The 19,402-nt window shown below is 50.6% G+C and overlaps 1 protein-coding gene across 1 annotated transcript in view; it reads left to right on the top strand.

Annotated features, from left to right (window-relative positions):
• Positions 1 to 501: 501 nt before the first annotated feature.
• LOC119385381 (glycogenin-2-like) overlaps positions 502 to 19,402 on the top strand; it is a 30,641-nt gene continuing 11,740 nt past the window's right edge. The window contains exon 1 of the mRNA XM_037652830.1: positions 502 to 808. Within this exon, the coding sequence (XP_037508758.1) occupies positions 552 to 808 (257 nt within the window). The 5' untranslated portion in view covers positions 502 to 551. The remainder of the gene's footprint in view (positions 809 to 19,402) is intronic.

The following is a 19,402-nucleotide window of genomic DNA, read 5'->3' on the forward strand; positions in this document are numbered from 1 at the left end:
GGTCGAGGTTTGCCGTGTGTCGTAGATAGAAAAACATCATCATGTACGAGCACGCGCTCAATGACTGCCCAAGCATTCTGTAGAGATAGCTAACAAGAGAAGCGGAAACGCCTCTGCTGTGACCCAGCCTTGCGTGACTTAGTGCACATTGTGCCCATTTTATTTATAGTCAATCCTACCTACGATGAAGCAGAGGACGAATAGAGCGCGTGCCGGCCGAGTTATTGCATCACGTGCATTAGGCGCATCTGCAAGGCAGAGGCCGTACCTGGTCACGCGATCCGGCGGAATGAAGAGCGTAAACAGACACCGAACCGGAAAGAACACGGGGCAATGGCATACTGTCGACTATATCGCTTTATTGTGCGCACATATATCTGCGTAAGAGCAGATATATATGCGCACATGACATGACTCTGCTTAAAGAGAGTCGTGTTATTTCTCTTAGTGCACCCCACTCAAGCTTAGTAGGGTGTAAGCAGTGCAGTTATCATTGATTAAAGTGTTGATTACCACAACCTATACGAAGCAGTCCTGCACCCCTTCTGATCATGCGTGCACAGAGCTTTTCAGAAGGGACAGTGCAAGCGAACGAACCCGACATCTGGCGGGTCCGTTTCTTCTTGATACAGGGCTCGGCGGGGCGTCCTTTCTTCGACCGGGCGTACTTGAAGTTCGGCTCATCCGGCGCTAAGATCGTACACTTCTGGGGCTCCGACAAACCGTGGACTCAAGTGTACGACTGGTCCAAGTCGCAGGTGCACCCATCCCCAGGCTGCCAGCATAAGCCAGAACACCTGCAGATGTGGTACGTAGGCAGTTACGCACACAACAACTATTAGAAGAGTTAGTTTTGGGTCAGTGGCACCAAAAAAGCCGGACGATTGCAATTGTAACAAAGCCAGCTATGGTCCCTTCGCAAGTTGCTAAGCTTTCTAGAAATCCAGGAGCATGGCGATGGTGTATCCATGCATGCTTTTTTCGTCTTTATTGTTCAATTCATACCCCGTCCTCGAGCTCTGCAGTGTCCGGCAAGCCAGGCCTCTGCATGCCCGTGAATTATTTTCTCTCTTTCTGATGCGTCCAGCCAATCCAAGTCGTCACTTTTCAATCACTCCTACTTCCGTAATTCCTAATTCTGACAATAGGCGTGGGTCACGCCAAATCTAACAATTTGCTAATGCTGCTTACCTTTATATTTTATTTCAAAATATATACAACGTTATATACTGCCTAAACAGAAGGGGCCACAATAGAACGTAACGACACTAGAAGACAAACTTGGGCTGGTTGGTGGTAATTCATTATGGATTTAGCTTTGCCGCGTTAAAGCGTATAATGTTTAGACCGTCATGTATGTTTTTGCTTGTGTTTGATTTTCCTTTTTTTTCGGCTTTATGATACACGTGCAACACTTTGTCATGATTACGTATTTTTATTGATCCTAATTACTCTGCGACGAGGATGCTACGGTGTGTCATGTCACTAGGTCGGTAGCTTTATGTGTGTGTGCATGTGCCTTCGAATGAATTTTTGGTTTAGAGTCGGCGCCTGTGTCGTGTCTTTCTTTGTCCTTGTCTTCTCTGGCGCTATTGTTCTTGCATAAAAAACATAAGGAAGGAAATGGCAGATAAAATTACATATATTCAAAGGCAAGCAAACGTGGAAAAACGTGAAAAAAGACAAATTTTACCTACGCAAAAAGACGGAACACCTATGAATGTAGACACAGACACAAAGCGCTGAACTCACAACCGATTTATCACTTTGAACGCAGGGCCTTTTTATGGCGCGCATCAAAGCAACGGAAAATATTTCTAGAAATGAACCGATGAAAAAGCCTCGTGACAACAGGCTGCCGAAAAGGACGTTCAAGCAAAGGTTAAAAAATCTCAAAAAAAGATCAAGCCCGCCCCCAATATACAAAACGAAAGTACAATATTTATAATTAAACCTAAAGCCGACTGACAACAGCGATAAAACCAAACAAGCCATAGCAGTTACACGAGACAAAGCTAAAAAACGGGGTAAAAAACAGCTACTGAAAAGGCGTGCGCTGTAAATAGTGTACTTGCTTCTCGGAGAGGGGCAGTGAGGGCCGGCTGACACATCTTTCACCAAGCCTCTGAATTTCGGCGGCCTCTAAAATATCTCTAACAATTTGGTCGCCGTGCCTGGCTATGACAGTGCATCCTCCAAAATGCGGGAGCAGCCACAATCACGGCAGTGCATCGCTAGATGACTGCACGCGACCGACCGCTGACATGTTCTGCTGGTGCTCTCTAAGACGGACATTAAGGCACCTACCCGTTTGTCCGACGTAATACTTGCTGCATGACAGTAGCGCAGAGTACACGACTCCTTACTCATTGCTCAGACCGGTGCTCATTTCTGAGCAAACCTTAAAGTATCGAGGTTAACAAAAACTTGGGAAGGCCCGCGTCTGCAAAACGAAGGGCTTGTCTCTTAAGGCTGTCGGTCATGACATGAGAACATGATATTTTTAAGTGCATCAGTGAAACATAGCTTAGCTATGTTTCTCTTGACGAATTCTCAATGCGTGGAGTGATACTGAAGCAAAGGTTTGTTTGCGCGCGGTTCATATATCCAGCAAGTGTGCTGGTCAGTAGATGTTAGTTTAAGGTCTAGAACTCTGATAGTGTTGTCTGTTACCGTTTCATGCGTGATTACGAGTGGGCGCAGAACTTCCTGGAAGAATGTCAATACATCTGCTACGTCGGCATTCCGTGAAGCGCTGACGTCAAATAATACCAAGTAATCGCCTGCAAATCTAAAAAAAATTGAATACGTTAGTGCTCTTTAGGTGCATGGAAATTTGTTTGTCCAGTGAAGCTAAAACTATATCGCTAAGTATGGGTGCAAGGCAGGAACCAATGCACACACCTTGCTTCTGAATTTAAGGGCAGTGCTCCCAACTTATGTAAGTCGCGGGCAGGTAAGAAGCGAGTAACTCTAAAAAAATTGCGAACACATAGCCCAGTGGTGTTCCGAAAATTAACGGCATCAACCTGGTGAATGCTATCTTCAACCCACTTCAAAATTAGATCTTGTGGCAAGGAATAGTACAAATGTTTCAGGTCTACTGAGATAGCAGTGAACATGGCTTTATCGTGTCTGCTAAGGCACTCAACAACCTCTTCTGAATTTCTAATCAAGAAGCGATCTTCAATCACAAGGCATTTCAACTTATCCTGTAAGAGTCGAGCGATATGTTCTTGCCAGGTTCGCTTCTCTGAAACAATGACCCTTAAGGGGCAGTCAGGTTTGTGCGTTTTCGCACTGAGAAACGCCTCTAAATGGCCAAATTTGCTACCCTCAATTGACTCTGCTAATTTCGCAAGTGAAAACCTAGTGCAAAGCTTTTTTGCTAGAAGTTTTAACTTCGCAAGCGACATATCATTCAGAGCAAGAAAGACGTTTGAGATGGCAGTAGCTGCCTTAGATTTGAAATCGGCAATTGAAAACACCGAAAACCCACCCTCCTTGTCAGCAGGCAGCGCACACAAGGATTGTTTCTGTAGGAAAGTCACTACGCAGTGTACAGGTAGCCTCGGCGCGGTAGTCCTAGTCTTGAAGAGCACCCCGACATGTAAGCGCAGCGAGTACGTGGAAGATGGAATCGTTCTACCGGATCAGGCGCACTCGGATTTGGAACTGGGTCTCAAGTAGAGCTGTGCGCCGCCGCCGCCGCTGCAGCTGCGTGTTTTTGCTCACGCCGTTCGCGCCGCCGCCGAAATCCCGAGAGGGATGCCGCCGCCGCGCTATAATTGCGGCGCGCCGCCGTCTGTCTTTTCTTGTAATATGAACGGAGAATCTGGATATAAAATGCATCACCTTTGGAGCTCTTCTCGATGCATGTGTCCATGTAATGACTGTCCAGCCGCCGCTGATTGGCGGGAGCTCGGCGAGCAGCGCGCCCTCTGTTTCCAGTTCTTTTCTCATATTGACATCACGAAGCTTTCTCGGCTCCCGACGCAAATGAGAGGAACAGAATGCGCTTCAACCTTGCGTTTGAACGTTGGAGAAAAAAAAATTAGGAGGGAGCGCGCCTAGCGTCCACAAGCCAACCTCCTCCGACGCCGCTCCCCCCTTGTACTTCATGCTCCGGTCAAAATTCCCAGCATGCTCCTGTTTCATTCTTTATGGCCGGGGAGTTGCAGCTGAGGAGTTATTCTCGATGTGTCATCCTAGTGGACTGTCCATTTCGGCTGCCGCTGATTGACTGGAGTTCGGCAAGCAGCGCGCCCCCTGTTTCCATTTCGTCTTTCGTAACGTCATTAGGCATCACGAAGCTTTCACAACTCTCGACACAAATGAGAGGGACGGACTGGTCCGCCGCGGTGGAACAGTGGTTATGGTGCTCAGCTGCTGACCCGTATTTTAACGTCCTCGACTTGAGCTTGCACACTTCTGGTGAGTCTGTCGAAGCAGCAGTAAGGTTCTTCTTCAGTTTTGTGTAGTACATCAATACAAGGGGCAGCGTTACTACTTTGTCCTGCTCAAGCTTTTCGCTGGCCTCCTTGAAGGGCTCCAAGAATTTGATGACCTCCGTCAACAAGGCCTTATTGAAGTCTTCCAAGAGTAGATTTCCCCTTGAATACAGGAGGTTCTCTATCGCATCGTACTGAGTTAGCACCGACTTGATGAAGGCGAGCTTCGAATTTCACCGGGTGCATATCTCCTGGCACACACCTTGTGGTAGCTGGCTCGTCAGTCCGCTTTGTTTTAAAAAAGTCCCGACAGCATTCACTTTTTGCAGCTGTTCCAAAAGGTCGGGAAGTTCCTGAGCGAGGTACCTAGCTGTCATCAAACGCGTTCCGAAGAACGGTGTTCAAGACGTGCGCACAGCAGTTCATCCTCGCATACGGACGCAGCGTGCTAATTATGTTGGCACCTTGGCCTGTCACGAACACCACATTGCTCAACATGCCTTCATCAATACCCAACTTAGCGCTCCTTCGTACAACCTCTTTACGGATGTTCTCTCCCGTTTTTCTCTAGGAGAAAAGTCGCTAGTGAACAGAACAAGGCTCCTCAGTTCCCATTTCACACTTAAGTAATGCGCCGTTGCAGTGATATAGGCTACTTTCTTGTAGTAGTCGGTCCACATATCAAGGGTCATCGAGCAGCGACCTTCCTTCATCGCTGACTGGATCTCAGGCACCACCGCTTCTCGGAGTTCGTTTGCAACTTCGGATACCCTGCGAGACACCGTCGTGGGATGCGGATATGCTCCCGTACTTGGTACCGATAGCAATCAGTTCGTCGGCAACCTTTAAGAATCCGTCGTCGCAAACAACATTCAAATGTCTGGGCCGCATACATTTTGCGCACCACTTGACGCAAGCAGTCGTCAGATTACCCATAACGGTAGATGAAACCTGGGGTTTGTTCTCTGTGAAGAACGAGGAAATGGCAGTGGTGTCATCTGCTGCCTTGCACTTCTGGCGGTTCAGATGCGACGTTTCTGTCTTCCCGCCATCATATGCGAAGAAAGCTTTGCAGCTATTGCACTGCACATGTCCTACTGGTGATAGGGTGTGCACGTCAACAACTTCCGACCTGGCTTTTCCTAACTTGCTTGGAGACAAGCTTTAGCTTCCCGACAGCGAGCATATCTCTCAGTACAGCTGCATTCATGGTGCCGCGTGTAGAGGAGACAAATTACCAACTACATAACGCCAGGTAACCAACACATTAAAAGCATCAGTGCGCTCTAACCTAGCTACGACACAACATTCAAAGCCTTTCTCTTTTTCTGTAGATGGCGACATGGGTCTTACGTTACACACACAGCAGTTCCTTGCAGGAGGTTCCTTATGGGTGGGCCACGCTCTGGGCATTCTCCGCCTAGCCGGGTGTCGCCTAGCAACGGAGGCCGTCTCTTATTCTTAGGCGCTTCTTCCTTCGCGCGCGTCTTATTTCTGCTCACGTGTGAGGAGTTAGCAAAATCTTGCAGTGGTCGCTGCAAGGCGGCAGGTCCTTCATTTTCCGGATGGCGCGAATTACACGCGCTTGCTCCTTGAGATGGTTCAGGTGTGCGCCTTGAGCAAGACAGTTACAAACTTACGATGTCTGGGACAAGTTATGTCCCTTTAATTCCCTCACTGCCTAAGCAAAACTTAATATGACGCTTTGAAGGTGATTTAAAGCTTACACACGCCTTAACATCAGCAATTCGACCAGAAGGATAGCTACATATATTTGTGTCTACAACTCTATAGGCGCAACGAAGGACGCGAGCATCAAATATCTTTGTTTACTTAGAGATTGTACCGTATGTGGCAACCTCAACTAAAAGACCGAAATCTTTATTCCTCCCATGGGAACAACCGCGGTTGTTCCCATGGGAAAAAAAGAGGATGACCTTATTTTTAGGTCTGGCGTTCCCGTGCCGCCAGTTTCCCACAGGGTGGGTGCCCTCCCAAGCGACTATGAACTTCGTTCTGCCGAGCACCAGGCCGCAAGTGCGCTTGTACCTATTTTACCGGTAGATACCCAGCGGCAGCAATTCTCTGCCTCCCACAGCAGCGGCGGATGCTCAACTCTTTCACCAAGGCTGTGGTGGGTTAAGGTGCACCCAGGGGCCCTTACAGAACCTTATGGGGCCACCTTTCCAGATGAGTACCCATTAACAACCGAGCGCCAGGTAGGTGTACTCCTCTACCCCCTTGGAAAAACCGGTGGATTCCCGGTCGGCACTAGAAATCGAACCCGGTACCCCCCGCGTTGGAAGCGGACGCTCAACCACGTAGCCACCGCTGCGGTTCCCATTGTTAGTGCTGCTATTATTGCGATAGCAATTATATGGACAGTCTCAACGGATTTTCGCCGTCTGCCGTCGCCGTCATGTCCTTCCGGTATAAAGTACAAATCGATAAAATCCCCCCGCGCATCGCATGTTCTACCGCGGCTAAAAGCGCGCGAGCGGGGACGACGAACGCGGCCGAAGCAGAGATCAAACGAGCCGTCCCGTTTTCGTCGCTCGAAGGGTGCATGCGATAACATCACCCCTCTCGGGAGGCCTGCCGTCGAAGCAGACAGGAAACGCCACGCCCATCATTAACGAGCATGAAAAAAGACGCGACGGGAGGGGGGGGGGGGAGTGTCGCGCAAGGAGCTTTGAACTTTGAATCTAAGGGAGCGGTCGCGATCGCTGGCGCGCGCGCTATCTCGAAAGCCATCACAGCGGGCGGCTCGTATACCCTTCTACGTGCTGCGCTCTCAACGCGAAGTGACTACGCGGAGAGCATCGCTCCCTGGAGCGGCCGTATTCTCTTGCACCAGCGTTTTGTAGCTACGCCAGATCGGATACAAAACAGTTAGCTGCCAGCCTCACTTCAATTTGTTGCTATCGCATTCATTGCTTCGCCTCTGCGGTGAAACTGAGTTTTTTTACGCTGGTGCACATGTATTCACCTTCGGTCGTATGATTTTGTCCTATCAGGCCATCCATATATATATATATATATATATATATATATATATATATATATATATATTGTCGCGACGTCAAGAGAGAGGTCGTAATACACAGATCAAGAGAACAGCAGGTCGGTATTTTAATACCGCGCGCAGTGAGCTCTTCTTTTACCCTTTCTATCTTCGGCGCACAGCATATGCCCATTTGTGTTGTCGTCGGTCTTATCACCTGCACGTGGCAATATATATATATATATATATATATATATATATATATATATATATATATATATATATATATATATATATATATAGTAACGAAGAGGAAGTACTCCGGCGCAAAGGCAGCATCATCGAGTGTGCAGCAGAGGCTCGAGCTAGCGAATTGTTCTCTGTGCATTGTGCGACCAGCGACCAGCTACACACTCAATATATCGCCTTTATATTTGGTGGAGGTGCGGGGTAACGTTCCCTCTACCGTCCTCCTACCATCCTGGATCTCCGTTCTCGGCGGTTACCTTCTGCTATGCCGGACGCCAACCAGCAGACGCTTCCATCGCCACCTGCCACCTGTCCTGGCACTGTTCCGCAGCGAGAGCCTCCAATCTTCAGCGGAACAGACGACAACGACGTTGAAGATTGGCTATCGACTTACGAACGGGTGGGCGCTCTAAACAAATGGACGGACGCGGACAAGTTAACACGCGTGTCGTTCTATCTCGCGGGCGTGGCCAGTCTTTGGTTCAAGAACCACGAGGGAGACGTCAGGACATAGCCGTTGTTCAAAACGTCAATCACGGCAGTATTCGACCGACCCGCCGTCCGAAAAGTCCGAGCCGAGCAGCGTTTGCGCACACGCGCACAAGAGACAGGTGAAACGTTCACCAGCTATATCGAAGACGTTGTCGACCTGTGCAGACGCGTGAACGCTGCCATGACGGAATCTGAAAAAATCAAGCACATAATGAAAGGGATTGATGATGACGCTTTTCAGATGCTGCTGGCGAAGAACCCGATCACAGTCAACGACGTTATTAGCTTGTGCCAGAGCTATGATGAATTGCGGAAGCAGCGAGCTCTGACAAGACGTCCTCCCGCACACGATTTGGCATCACTGTCGAGTCTGACCAACGGCCACGACAACGCGTCGCTGATAGCCGAAATCAAAGCCCTTGTCCGCGAAGAAGTCGCGCGACAGCTCTCTCTGGTGCCCTTCACTCAGGAACCTACCACAACACTACCATCGTCCCTCCGTGGCGTTATTCAAGGAGAGGTCGCTGAGGCGCTGCCAGCTGCCCGCGAGCAAAACCTTGTGGCTGCTCCACACACATACGCTGCGGTTGCTGCCATGCCCACTCTCAAAGCACCTGCACCACCATTCCAGCATTCTCAACCACCCACCTCCTGATCACTGGGCCAGTACAGCCGCCACCAACCCGTGGCGCACGCTCGACAATCGTCCGATATGCTTCGCATGTAGATGCGGACACGTCGCAAGGTACTGCCGCCGCCGGGTTCAAGCCACTGATGACAACCCCCCAGAGCCCTACTTCCCATTTGACTCAAACGCGCATTACGCTCCCTCCGGCTGATCGCCGCCCCAGAATGGAACATCTTCGCTCGCCCTCTCCTCGCCGCCGCTCGCTTTCTCCTATGCGTCGACGGCCCGCACCTACCGACGAGGGAAACTAGACGACGCAGTTCCCGAGGCAAGAACTGCGCAAGTTTCGGTTTGCCCAAGTCCCCATTCTTGTCCTGCCAATGTTATTGATGTATGTGTCGAAGATGTCGCTACAGTCGCTCTTATAGATACCGGTGCTGCTGTTCCTGTCATCGACGCTGGATTTTGCCGCGCACTTCGTAAAGTCACGACGCCTCTCTCCGGACTGTCGCTTCGTACAGCCAGCGCTCAGCCCATTCAACCGACCGCAGTCTGCACAGCCCGTGTGACCATTCAGGGCGTTCTGTGCACGATAGAGTTCATCGTTCTTCCATCGTGCTCTCATGCCATTATCTTAGGATGGGACTTTCTGTCGCGCCACAACGCCGTAATCGACTGTGCTCGGGCAGAGGTTGAATTATGCTTATTCGATGACCCAGCCTCCGTCGACCCTCAATCTTCCGCTTAAATGTCGTCCGTGACGACACCAGTCTCGTGCAGCGCCATATCCGACGGGACGGTCTTCACGCTATCCCACATCTTCGTTACCCGACGAGACCTTCCGTTGCCTTTTGCTGCTCTTGACCTTGTCGAAGGTTTCACCACGATGCCCATTTATAATCATCACTCATCACCGCTGTCCTTGTTTTGTCACGAATGCCTTGAGACGGTCAACTCCTCACGAATCATTTCCGTCCCCGATGAGGTGTCTTCTACGGCCGTCTGTGAACTGGGTGCCCTCTCCGCGCCTGACCCAGCATCTACAGATATATTTCGACCATTCATCGCCGAAGGTTTGACACCTTCGCAGCGATCACAGCTTCTCGCCATCCTTCAGCACTACCGTCCTTCTTTCGACATTGCACAAACATCTCTACGTCGTGCCGTAGCAGTCGAACACCACATCGACACTGGTTCTCACTCACCGCTGCGGCAACGTCCATATCGCGTATCCGCTACGGAACGCCGCGTCATTGCCGACCATGTCGATGACATGCTCCGCCGAGGCGTCATTCGACCTTCAGAGAGCCCATGGGCGTCTCCGGTAGTACTCGTCACAAAGAAAGACGGTTCTATCCGTTTTAAAGACGATAGTCTTTCTTGGGGAACTTAAACTCAGAAATTTTGGTCTGCCTTTCTGTCTGTCGGCACATCCCTCGATTCAGCCACTCGGCCAAAGTTGAACCACTTGCCCAAGGGCCAGCCATCGTGAACGGCTGACTAGGTTCATACTTGTGTACATTGTTGATCAAAAAGCAAACATTACGCATATCTGAGGCGCAACATCACTAGGTAAGTATTAGGTGGTGTGTTCCTTTAATAGAAAATACATAGATACGTAATTCTAGAGACCCTAGTTTCTTAAGCTGCGCTGAAAATGCGACTGCGCCGAAACTTGGCTTCCTCCGTGCCCTCTGCACGAGCTCATTGTTGTGTTTCGGTTTCGGTTCAGTATTGCACTGTACGAATGCCATGTGGCGCCGCTCTGGCATTCCTGCTTTACCCAGGCGACGTGAATCTAAAAGAGGGTGTGGAGAGTACTCGTTGAGTGCGGACGTTTCTTCTGCTTCGGCGCTTCGCGCCAAACCGTGTGTTCGGGCTGGCTGGCGTCCCCGCCGGCCGCGTTGGTCACCGCCGGTCTTCGCGTGCTGCTGCGCCGGGACTACCAGCCCGCAACACAGCATTCACGTTTCCCGACGTATTGCCAAATGGCGTTCATATCTCACGCAGCGCCTCTTCTATCGTCTTTAGACGACATTTGCAGCGAAGCACGCAGATACGCGGCCAATTTTTTGCGTCGATTTCCGGCGATTGAACAAGATCACGCTGAAGGATGTCTATCCACTGCCGCGCGTTGACGATGCTCTGGACTGTTTACAGGGTGCCGAATTCTTTTCCTCGTTAGATTTGTGGTTAGGCTACTGGCAGGTGCCGATGGCGGAGGGCGATCGCCCAAAAACCGCTTTTGTTACGCCAGACGGATTGTATGAATTCACCGTCATGCCTTTCGGACTTTGTAACACGCCTGCTACGTTCGAAAGAATGATGGACACTGTTCTGCGTGGTCTCAAATGGAAGATCTGCCTGTGCTACCTCGATGACATCGTAGTCTTCGCCCCTGACTTCGCAACACACTTGTGCCGCCTTCAGAACGTCCTTACTTGCTTGACCAACGCCGGTTTGCAATTAAACCTTAAAAAATGTCGATTTGCCATGCGTCAACTCATCATTCTAGGCCACGTTGTATCCAAGGACGGCATTCTCCCGGATCCCGAGAAATTGCGCGCTGTCACTGCGTTTCCTAAACCTACTACAATCAAAGAGCTGCGCAGTTTCATTGGCTTATGCTCGTATTTCCGGCGATTCGTTCGAAACTTTGCGTCCGTTATATCACCTCTCACACAACTCCTCGGCGACAGTAAAGATCTATCATCGTGGTCCCCTGCCTGCGACGAAGCTTTCACCACCTTGCGACGGCTTCTCACGACGCCACCCATTCTTCGCCATTTTGACCCTCAAGCTCCAACTGAGCTCCATACCGATGCCAGCGGTGTAGGCCTGGGTGCTGTGCTCGCACAGCGTCAACCTGGCCACACAGAATACGTTGCGGCATACGCGAGTCGCACACTTACCAAGGCACGGACCAACTACAGCGTCACAGAAAAGGAGTGTGTGGCCATCGTATGGGCGCTTGGCAAGTTTCGCCCATATTTATATGGCCGTTCTTTTGACGTCGTGACCGACCACCATGCGCTGTGCTGGCTTTCGACGTTAAAAGACCCATCTGGCCGCCTTGCTCGCTGGGCGTTGAAAATCCAAGACTATGACATACGCGTGCTTTATCGTTCAGGACGGAAACATGCTGACGCTGACGCGCTTTCCCGTTACCCTCTCTCCCTGACCGCCACTGATGAATCCGCCTGTGAGAGCATTTGTCATATCTTGACTTTGACAACATTGCTGTGGAGCAACGCAACGACCCGTGGACTGCGTCTCTTCTCGACCTTCTCCCCGACACCTCTAAAGTCCCAACATCGCGAACGCTCCGGCGCCAAGTTCCGCACTTTGCGATTCGCGACAAGCTCCTCTATCGACGCAACTATGCACTAAAAGGTCGCCAGTGGTTGCTCGTCGTCCCGCGGGCCTTGAGGTCGGAGATCTGTTTCTCTTTTCACGCTGACCCACAGTGTGGCCACGCAGGAATCTTCAAGACGTACGAAAGACTGCGACACCGTTACTACTGGCGTGGCATGTATACCTTCGTCCGCAACTTCGTCCGCTCTTGCCGCGAATGTCAGCGTCGAAAATCTCCACCGCACGTCTCCTCCGGTGAACTACAGCCTCTGCCTTGCCCTTCCCGACCTTTCGATCGGGTCGGTATAGATTTTTATGAGCCGCTTCCATTGACTCCTACCGGCAACAGGTGGATAATAGTTGCAGTCGACCACTTAACACGCTATGCCGAGACTGCTGCTATTCAAGGTGCTACAGCACAGGATGTCGCCACTTTCATACTGCGCCGTTTTGTGCTGCGTCATGGAGGTCCTCGAGAACTCCTCAGCGACCGTGGCCGTGCCTTCTTATCCGAGGTCGTTGAAAAACTGCTCGCTGAGTTTGCTGTTGTACATCGCAAATGCACCGCTTATCATCCACAAACAAATGGTACTGTAAGCACATTTATCGTACTTCATCGTTCTCACTTGTACATAACCATCATGATCGCCATTGGGTTGGTTGGTTGCTGTTCTGAGCCGAGGCAGACATCGCGGAATAAACGCTGCTGCTGGCCCTGCCTGGTGAAGTCTTCCTGCGTCTTTCAGAGTGGTGGAGGTGCGGGGTACCTGCTCCACCCTCGTCTCCTCAGTGGCGTCCGTCTCGTCCTGTTTGTTTTTACTGCGGTATCCGAGGCCACATATCTCGTTACTGCCGTCGCCGCCAGCAGGATGAACGACGAGGCTATGCTGAGTTCGAGCGGGACCGGTTTCGAAGACCCGATCATTATGGTCCAGACTCCTACCCATTCACGCAGTACCGGTCTCCGTCTCCTCCAGCGTCCCCGCGTCAACATCAGGACTACCGCTCCTCCAGACGACGCTCTCCATCACCCTACCGCCGCTCGGCATCGCCGCTTCGCCCCCTCTCCCGCACTCTTGAACCACATTCGGAAAACTAAGGATTGCAGTTTTTGGAGGGAAAACTGCGTCCCGTCGATCATCAAAAATGCCTCCCGTTTCCCCGGCTAACCTGTTGTCAGTGACTATTGAAGGTGTTCCTGTGCAAGCGCTTGTTGATACCGGTGCCGCTACTTCTGTTATACGTAGTGACTTGTGCTCGCGGCTCCGTAAAGTCAGAACACCTTATGTGGGACCTGTGTTGCGTGGCGCAAATAACGTACTCATACAACCTGATGGACAATGTACGGCTCGCGTTTTCATCGACGGCATACGTCACCACATCGAGATGATTGTGCTACGCACGTGCGTTCATGAACTTATCCTGGGTTGGGACTTCCTACATTCTGCCTCCGCTGTCATATCATGTAAAGAACACGTCGTTCACATCACGGATACATCGGATGCATCTGTGTCAGCCCCGCCTTCATTGATCTTCAACTTGGCTGTCGCTGAAGACTGTGTTTTGCGCCCTGGTCATGAACACGTGGTAGCTGTTGCATCTAGCCAAGTAGCCGATGGTGACGCCCTAGTTGCCCCTGCTCCTCGCTGCACCTCTCGTGGAATTCTCGTCGCCTCCTGTCTCCTCCGGTTGTCCCATGGCCGCGCGCTTCTGCCCATTTGCAACACAACTGCAGAATCTATGAGCTCTCAGGAGGCGATGCGGAGGACGTATTGTGAAGAGAGAGTGAAAGTGGGCATCGGGACAGCGCGTCGGCATCATGATGACATTTGCCAGACTTATATGTGATGGTAAAGTCATACTCTTGCAAGCGCAGGACCCAGCGCCCTAGACGTCCTGACATATTCTTCATCGAGGACAACCAACACAGTGCGTGATGGTCTGTGACGATAGTGAAGTGCCGACCGTAGAGGTACGGGCGGAATTTCTGTATCGACCAGACAATAGCCAGGCATTCCTGCTCCGTGATCGTGTAGTTCCTCTCCGCTGTCGACAGAGTCCGGCTGGCGTATGCCACAACCTGCTCTTTAGAGGCGGCATCACGCTGCAAAAGTACTGCTCCAATACCTTGCGCACTTGCGTCAGTGTGGAGGATAGTAGGCGCGCTCTCGTCAAAGTGGCGAAGCACTGGTCCGGAATTCAGGCGTTCTTTAAGGACTTCAAATGCGATCTCGCAGTCTTCGGACCAAGCGAAAGGAGCACCAGCGACTAATAGCTTATTTAGGGGAGCCGCTATAGTCGCGAAGTTGCGTATAAAGCGGCGAAAGTATGACGCCAGGCCAAGAAAACTGCGCAACGTCTTTTGGGTGGAAGGCCGAGGAAACTGCAATACAGCGGCTATCTTGTCGGGATCTGGCCGGACTCCGTCTTTGGAAACGACGTGACCGAGGACTTTTATACTTTTGCTGGCAAACATGCACTTTTTGGTATTTATCTGAAGGCCAGCGTTTGAAAGGCACTGAAGTACCTCGTCTAATCGTTGAAGGTGTTGGGCAAAGGTAGATGAAAACACAACAATATCATCTAAATAACAGAGGCAGGTCTTCCATTTTAGGCCACGAAGAACAGTATCTATCATGCGCTCAAATGTTGCCGGAGCGTTGCACAGGCCAAATGGCATTACGTTAAATTCGTAGAGCCCATCCGGCGTAGCAAAGGCGGTTTTCTCTTTGTCAGCCTCATTCATAGGGATTTGCCAATACCCCGATCGTAGGTCAAGGCTGGAAAAATACTGCGCTCCTTGTAGTGTGTCCAAGGCGTCATCTATTCGAGGCATAGGATATACATCCTTGCGCGTGATCTTATTTAGCGCTCGATAATCAACGCAGAAACGAACGGAGCCATCTTTTTTCTTCACTAAGACGACCGGAGAAGCCCAGGAACTGGAAGATGGCCGTATTATCTTGCGTGATAGCATATCATTAACTTGTTCTTCAATGACTTTTCTTTCCGATTGTGAGACACGATAAGGCCGACGGCGTATAACACCAGAACCATCCGTTTCAATGCGGTGTACGGCCACGGTAGTCTGACTCAGTGTCGTGGCACAGCTATCGAAGCAGGCCTTATGCTTAGCTAAAAGCGCCAATAACGCTGTGGATTGTGCAGAGGTTAGATCGGAGCCGATTACTGCTCGGAAAGGGGAAGAACTCGCACCTGACGTGGGTACTGACGATGAAGACGGGCAAAGTGCTGCAATGGAAGTCAGTGGAGATGCGTCTATCGTCGCTACAGTACTACAGAGCGCTTTAATAGAACTCTTGGTGACATGCTCGCTATGTACGTCACACCTGATCACTCTAATTGGGACCTAGTTCTTCCATTTGTAACCTACGCCTACAATACCGCGACGCAAGCTACGACTGGTTTCTCCCCTTTTTACCTCCTTTACGGTCGTCACCCTTCACACACCAGTGACACCATTCTTCCCTATATACCGGACACGTCCGAGTGCCCGCCGTTCTTGGACGGCGCCAGACAAGCAGAAGAGTGTCGCCAGCTGGCCCGCCGCTTTACCTCCGATGACCAGAACCGCCAAAAAGCAATCCACGATGCCCAGAACTCGACTCCCGTTTTTCTTCCGGGTGCCCTTGTGTGGCTGTCAGTGCCGCATCGCACACCAGGGCTCTCTTCCAAACTTCTTCCTAAGTACGATGGGCCATACCGCGTTTTAGAATAGACTTCTCCAGTGAACTACCTTATTGAGCCTCTCACGCCGCCGTCTGACCTGCGACGTCGTAACCGCGAGGTTGTACACGTTCACAGACTCAAGCCGTATCATGGTTCTACGGTCCCTGCAGACGACTAGTCGCCAGGATGGCTCTTTTTTTTCAGCGGGGCAATTGTAACGAAGAGGAAGTACTCCGGCGCAAAGGCAGCATCATCGAGTGTGCAGCAAAGGCTCGAGCTAGCGAACTGTATGTTCTCGGTGCATTGCGAGACCAATATATATATATATATATATATATATATATATATATATATATATATATATATATATATATATATATATAATATATATATATATATATATATATATATATATAATGTTATATGCCTCTTACCTAGAGGACGAAGAAGAGGAGGACGGGTTCGTTGCTGCTTTCGCCATCTTGGTTGTCTCCCCGATAACTGTGATTGTGTTAAAACTGTAAATACAGCCTTCTTCTGTCGTCTCTCCGTAACATCTTTGGTGGAGGTGCGGGGTATATCCGAAGCATACCACGGAACTTCGCAGCTGGCGTCTCCTTGGGCAAATCGATCATGTCGACAGGCAGGCCCGTTCATCCAGCCCCCGCTGCGCTAACTGAACCTAGCCACGTCGTTGTGACCCATCTCCGAGACCCATCTCCGTAACAATGTGTATATATATCTATACATATATATATATATATATATATATATATATATATATATATATATATATATATATATATATATTATATATATATATATATATATGATACTGTTTTTCTATTTTCTTTGCTAAGCTTAAAGGGACCGACAACAATTTTCATGGTGCCCATTTTCTTCAGCGCAACGCAAAGCTTACCGGTGAAGGTGTCTACTCACAGAACGGTAACGTGGAAAACGCTGTGAAACATTCGTAATAAGAATTTTACAATCTGCGGGGAATATGAAGTCGTAAACACAAGTGACAACTCATGCTACAAACAGTGAGAGCGAGAGCGGTTCGTGTTCGAGCGTGGCGGTTTGCCGCGCATGCGTGCACTCCGCGCGCATGCGCCGGGGCTCGACATGTTCCACTGGTTACCGCGAAGGCAGCGCCGCTTCTCACCGTGCAACTCCTTTTATCTCATAAGCAGCACAAGATAGAGCGGGGATAGATAATAATATGCATACTGTAATTTTCAGGGCTAATTATGGCACGCATCACAGCATCAGACTACGTACAGCAAAAAGTGATCGACTCCATACCAGCTTCAAAGCTCTTTCGCTAGGCTGCGCCACGTACCGGTTCTTGGTACTTTTAAACACAATTTAAACATATAAATCCTACTGACAAGGCGGGAAGGATGCTGAAATTTGTCACTATATTTTAGTGTCGTGTTATTTTTGCCAGGATCTAATCACACGTGGTGACCAGTTGTCGGTCCCTTTAACTGAGAGCCAGTTCTTTGCCCGTATCACTTTAGCTTGGCACAGAATGCCTTGGACCATGCATTGCATAACGTTCGCGTGTGCTCGAAGGCCCGACTTAGGCCTTTTATTGAGCGGGCCCGAGTCCGGCCCGGCCCACAGCCTGAAGCCCGGGCCCGGCCAAGGCCCGCACTTTCAAGCCCGAGCCCTGCCCGGGCCCGCCGGAAGACGCTTCGGACGGCCCGGGCCCGTGCAGTGCTCTACTCCGTTGATTCAAGAGCGCTCACTAGATGGCGCGCCGCCGCTCAGGCGGCTCTGCTCTCGGCGCGTGCTCTAATTTGATAGGAGACCGCTAGAGGGTTGCGCCTTAGATAATGCATAGTAAAAAACAGCGCGAAAACACAAGGACGAGGCAGATGAAACAGGACTAGCGCTGTGATAGCGCTCGCTTAGATAGCGCTCGCGCTTGGCGCGCTTCCTTTCTCTTTCGCCGCACATCACTCAGTGCACTTCGCTACCGCTACTCATCATGAACACCGAAGACGCCAAGGCAGCAACGCGGAGGGCTAGCGATGCCGCAGCAGCGCCGGCTCGCCGCCAAGATCCTGAGGTGAGAGCTCGCGAGGCCGAAGAGAGACACCAGCGCCGACAGCAAGCACAAGCCACTACCAGCACAGAGGCGGCAGCCGCAGCGAGGGCTCGCTGCTGTCGCCGCCATTATACAAAGCCACTATACAAAGGAAAAACGTTCCCCTGAGATTACGCGATCCGTAAATAAGCTCTTGAACAAAATGTATATACTGTATCAATATGTAAATTTGTGTATATAGTGCATCGATATGTAAATAATAAACATTGTGTATATGAAATCACACAACTCTCGTGTCACTTCTTTATATTGCAACGAAGATGCGCGAGCGTACGGGGCGCGGAAGAAGAAGAGTAGTGCAGCCGGCGGTTGGGTGAACCGGACTAGGCCTTTCTCAGAAGTACGCTGCTCTTTCCCAACGCCATTTCACCTCATATGTAAATAAACACAATCACTCGTAACAGTTTGGAGGAAGGTGCCGGGTACATCGATCTAGACGACCCAGCTCTACCAATTTTGCGACGGAGCAGACGCTTGGCAGGCTTGCCACCGCAGCTACCAGACATGGAGGACGCAGGAGCAGGCCATAACAACCTCGCCGCTGATGAGCAACACGCTCACCCGCCAGGACAAGCTGGCTGCAGCACGTCGGAACGTCAACCAAGGACCTTTTCGGGGCAGCCGGATGACGATGTTGAGGATTGGCTCAAGCACTACCAAAGAGTGAGTCGCAGCAACCGCTGGAGCAATGCTAAGCAGCTCGAGAACGTGGTGTTTTTTCTCGTTGGCACCGCGTCTCTTTGGTTCTACAACCACGAGAGTGCATTGACCACATGGGACATTTTTGTGGACGAGCTGAAGAGGTGTTTTGGTGACTCGACTGGTAAGGTCAAGCAGGCGGAGCAAACGCTTTCACGCAGAGCTCAGTTACCTGGCGAAACATGCACCACCTACACGAGGCCGTCTTGAAGCTTTGCGGAATCGTGAGTGTGACCATGTCTGACGAAGATAAGGTAGGTCATCTCCTCAAGGGAATCGCGGAAGACGTGTACAATTTTCTTATCACTAAGGAAGACCTACACACACCTTCCGACCTAAGGAAACACTGCCGAGCGTTTGAAGCGCTAAAGAGGAGGAGAATCCTACCGAAATTTGGACGTCTTGACAATGTGCCCACGATTGCAAGTGTCAACCTTCCATCGCAGGACGACATCTCTTCGATTATAAGACGAGTGGTTAAGGAAGAACTTGCTCAACTGCAAGCTGTGGACACCGCCGGTGTCTGCCATCAGTGTGCATTCGACCAACGCCCCCATGAACCACCGGTACCTCGGATGCGTCAGTGCTACTTTGAGCCTCGCCCGAATTACACCGATCGGTTCGAACGAAGGAGTGAACGGCCACTCGAAAACCAGGAACGCAGGCAAGCTGCATCACGGCGATTTACTCCTCAGCCGCCATCTCCCGGCTTTTAT

This window comes from Rhipicephalus sanguineus, chromosome 3 (assembly GCF_013339695.2).
Source record: "Rhipicephalus sanguineus isolate Rsan-2018 chromosome 3, BIME_Rsan_1.4, whole genome shotgun sequence".
In the NCBI taxonomy this organism is placed as follows: domain Eukaryota; kingdom Metazoa; phylum Arthropoda; class Arachnida; order Ixodida; family Ixodidae; genus Rhipicephalus; species Rhipicephalus sanguineus.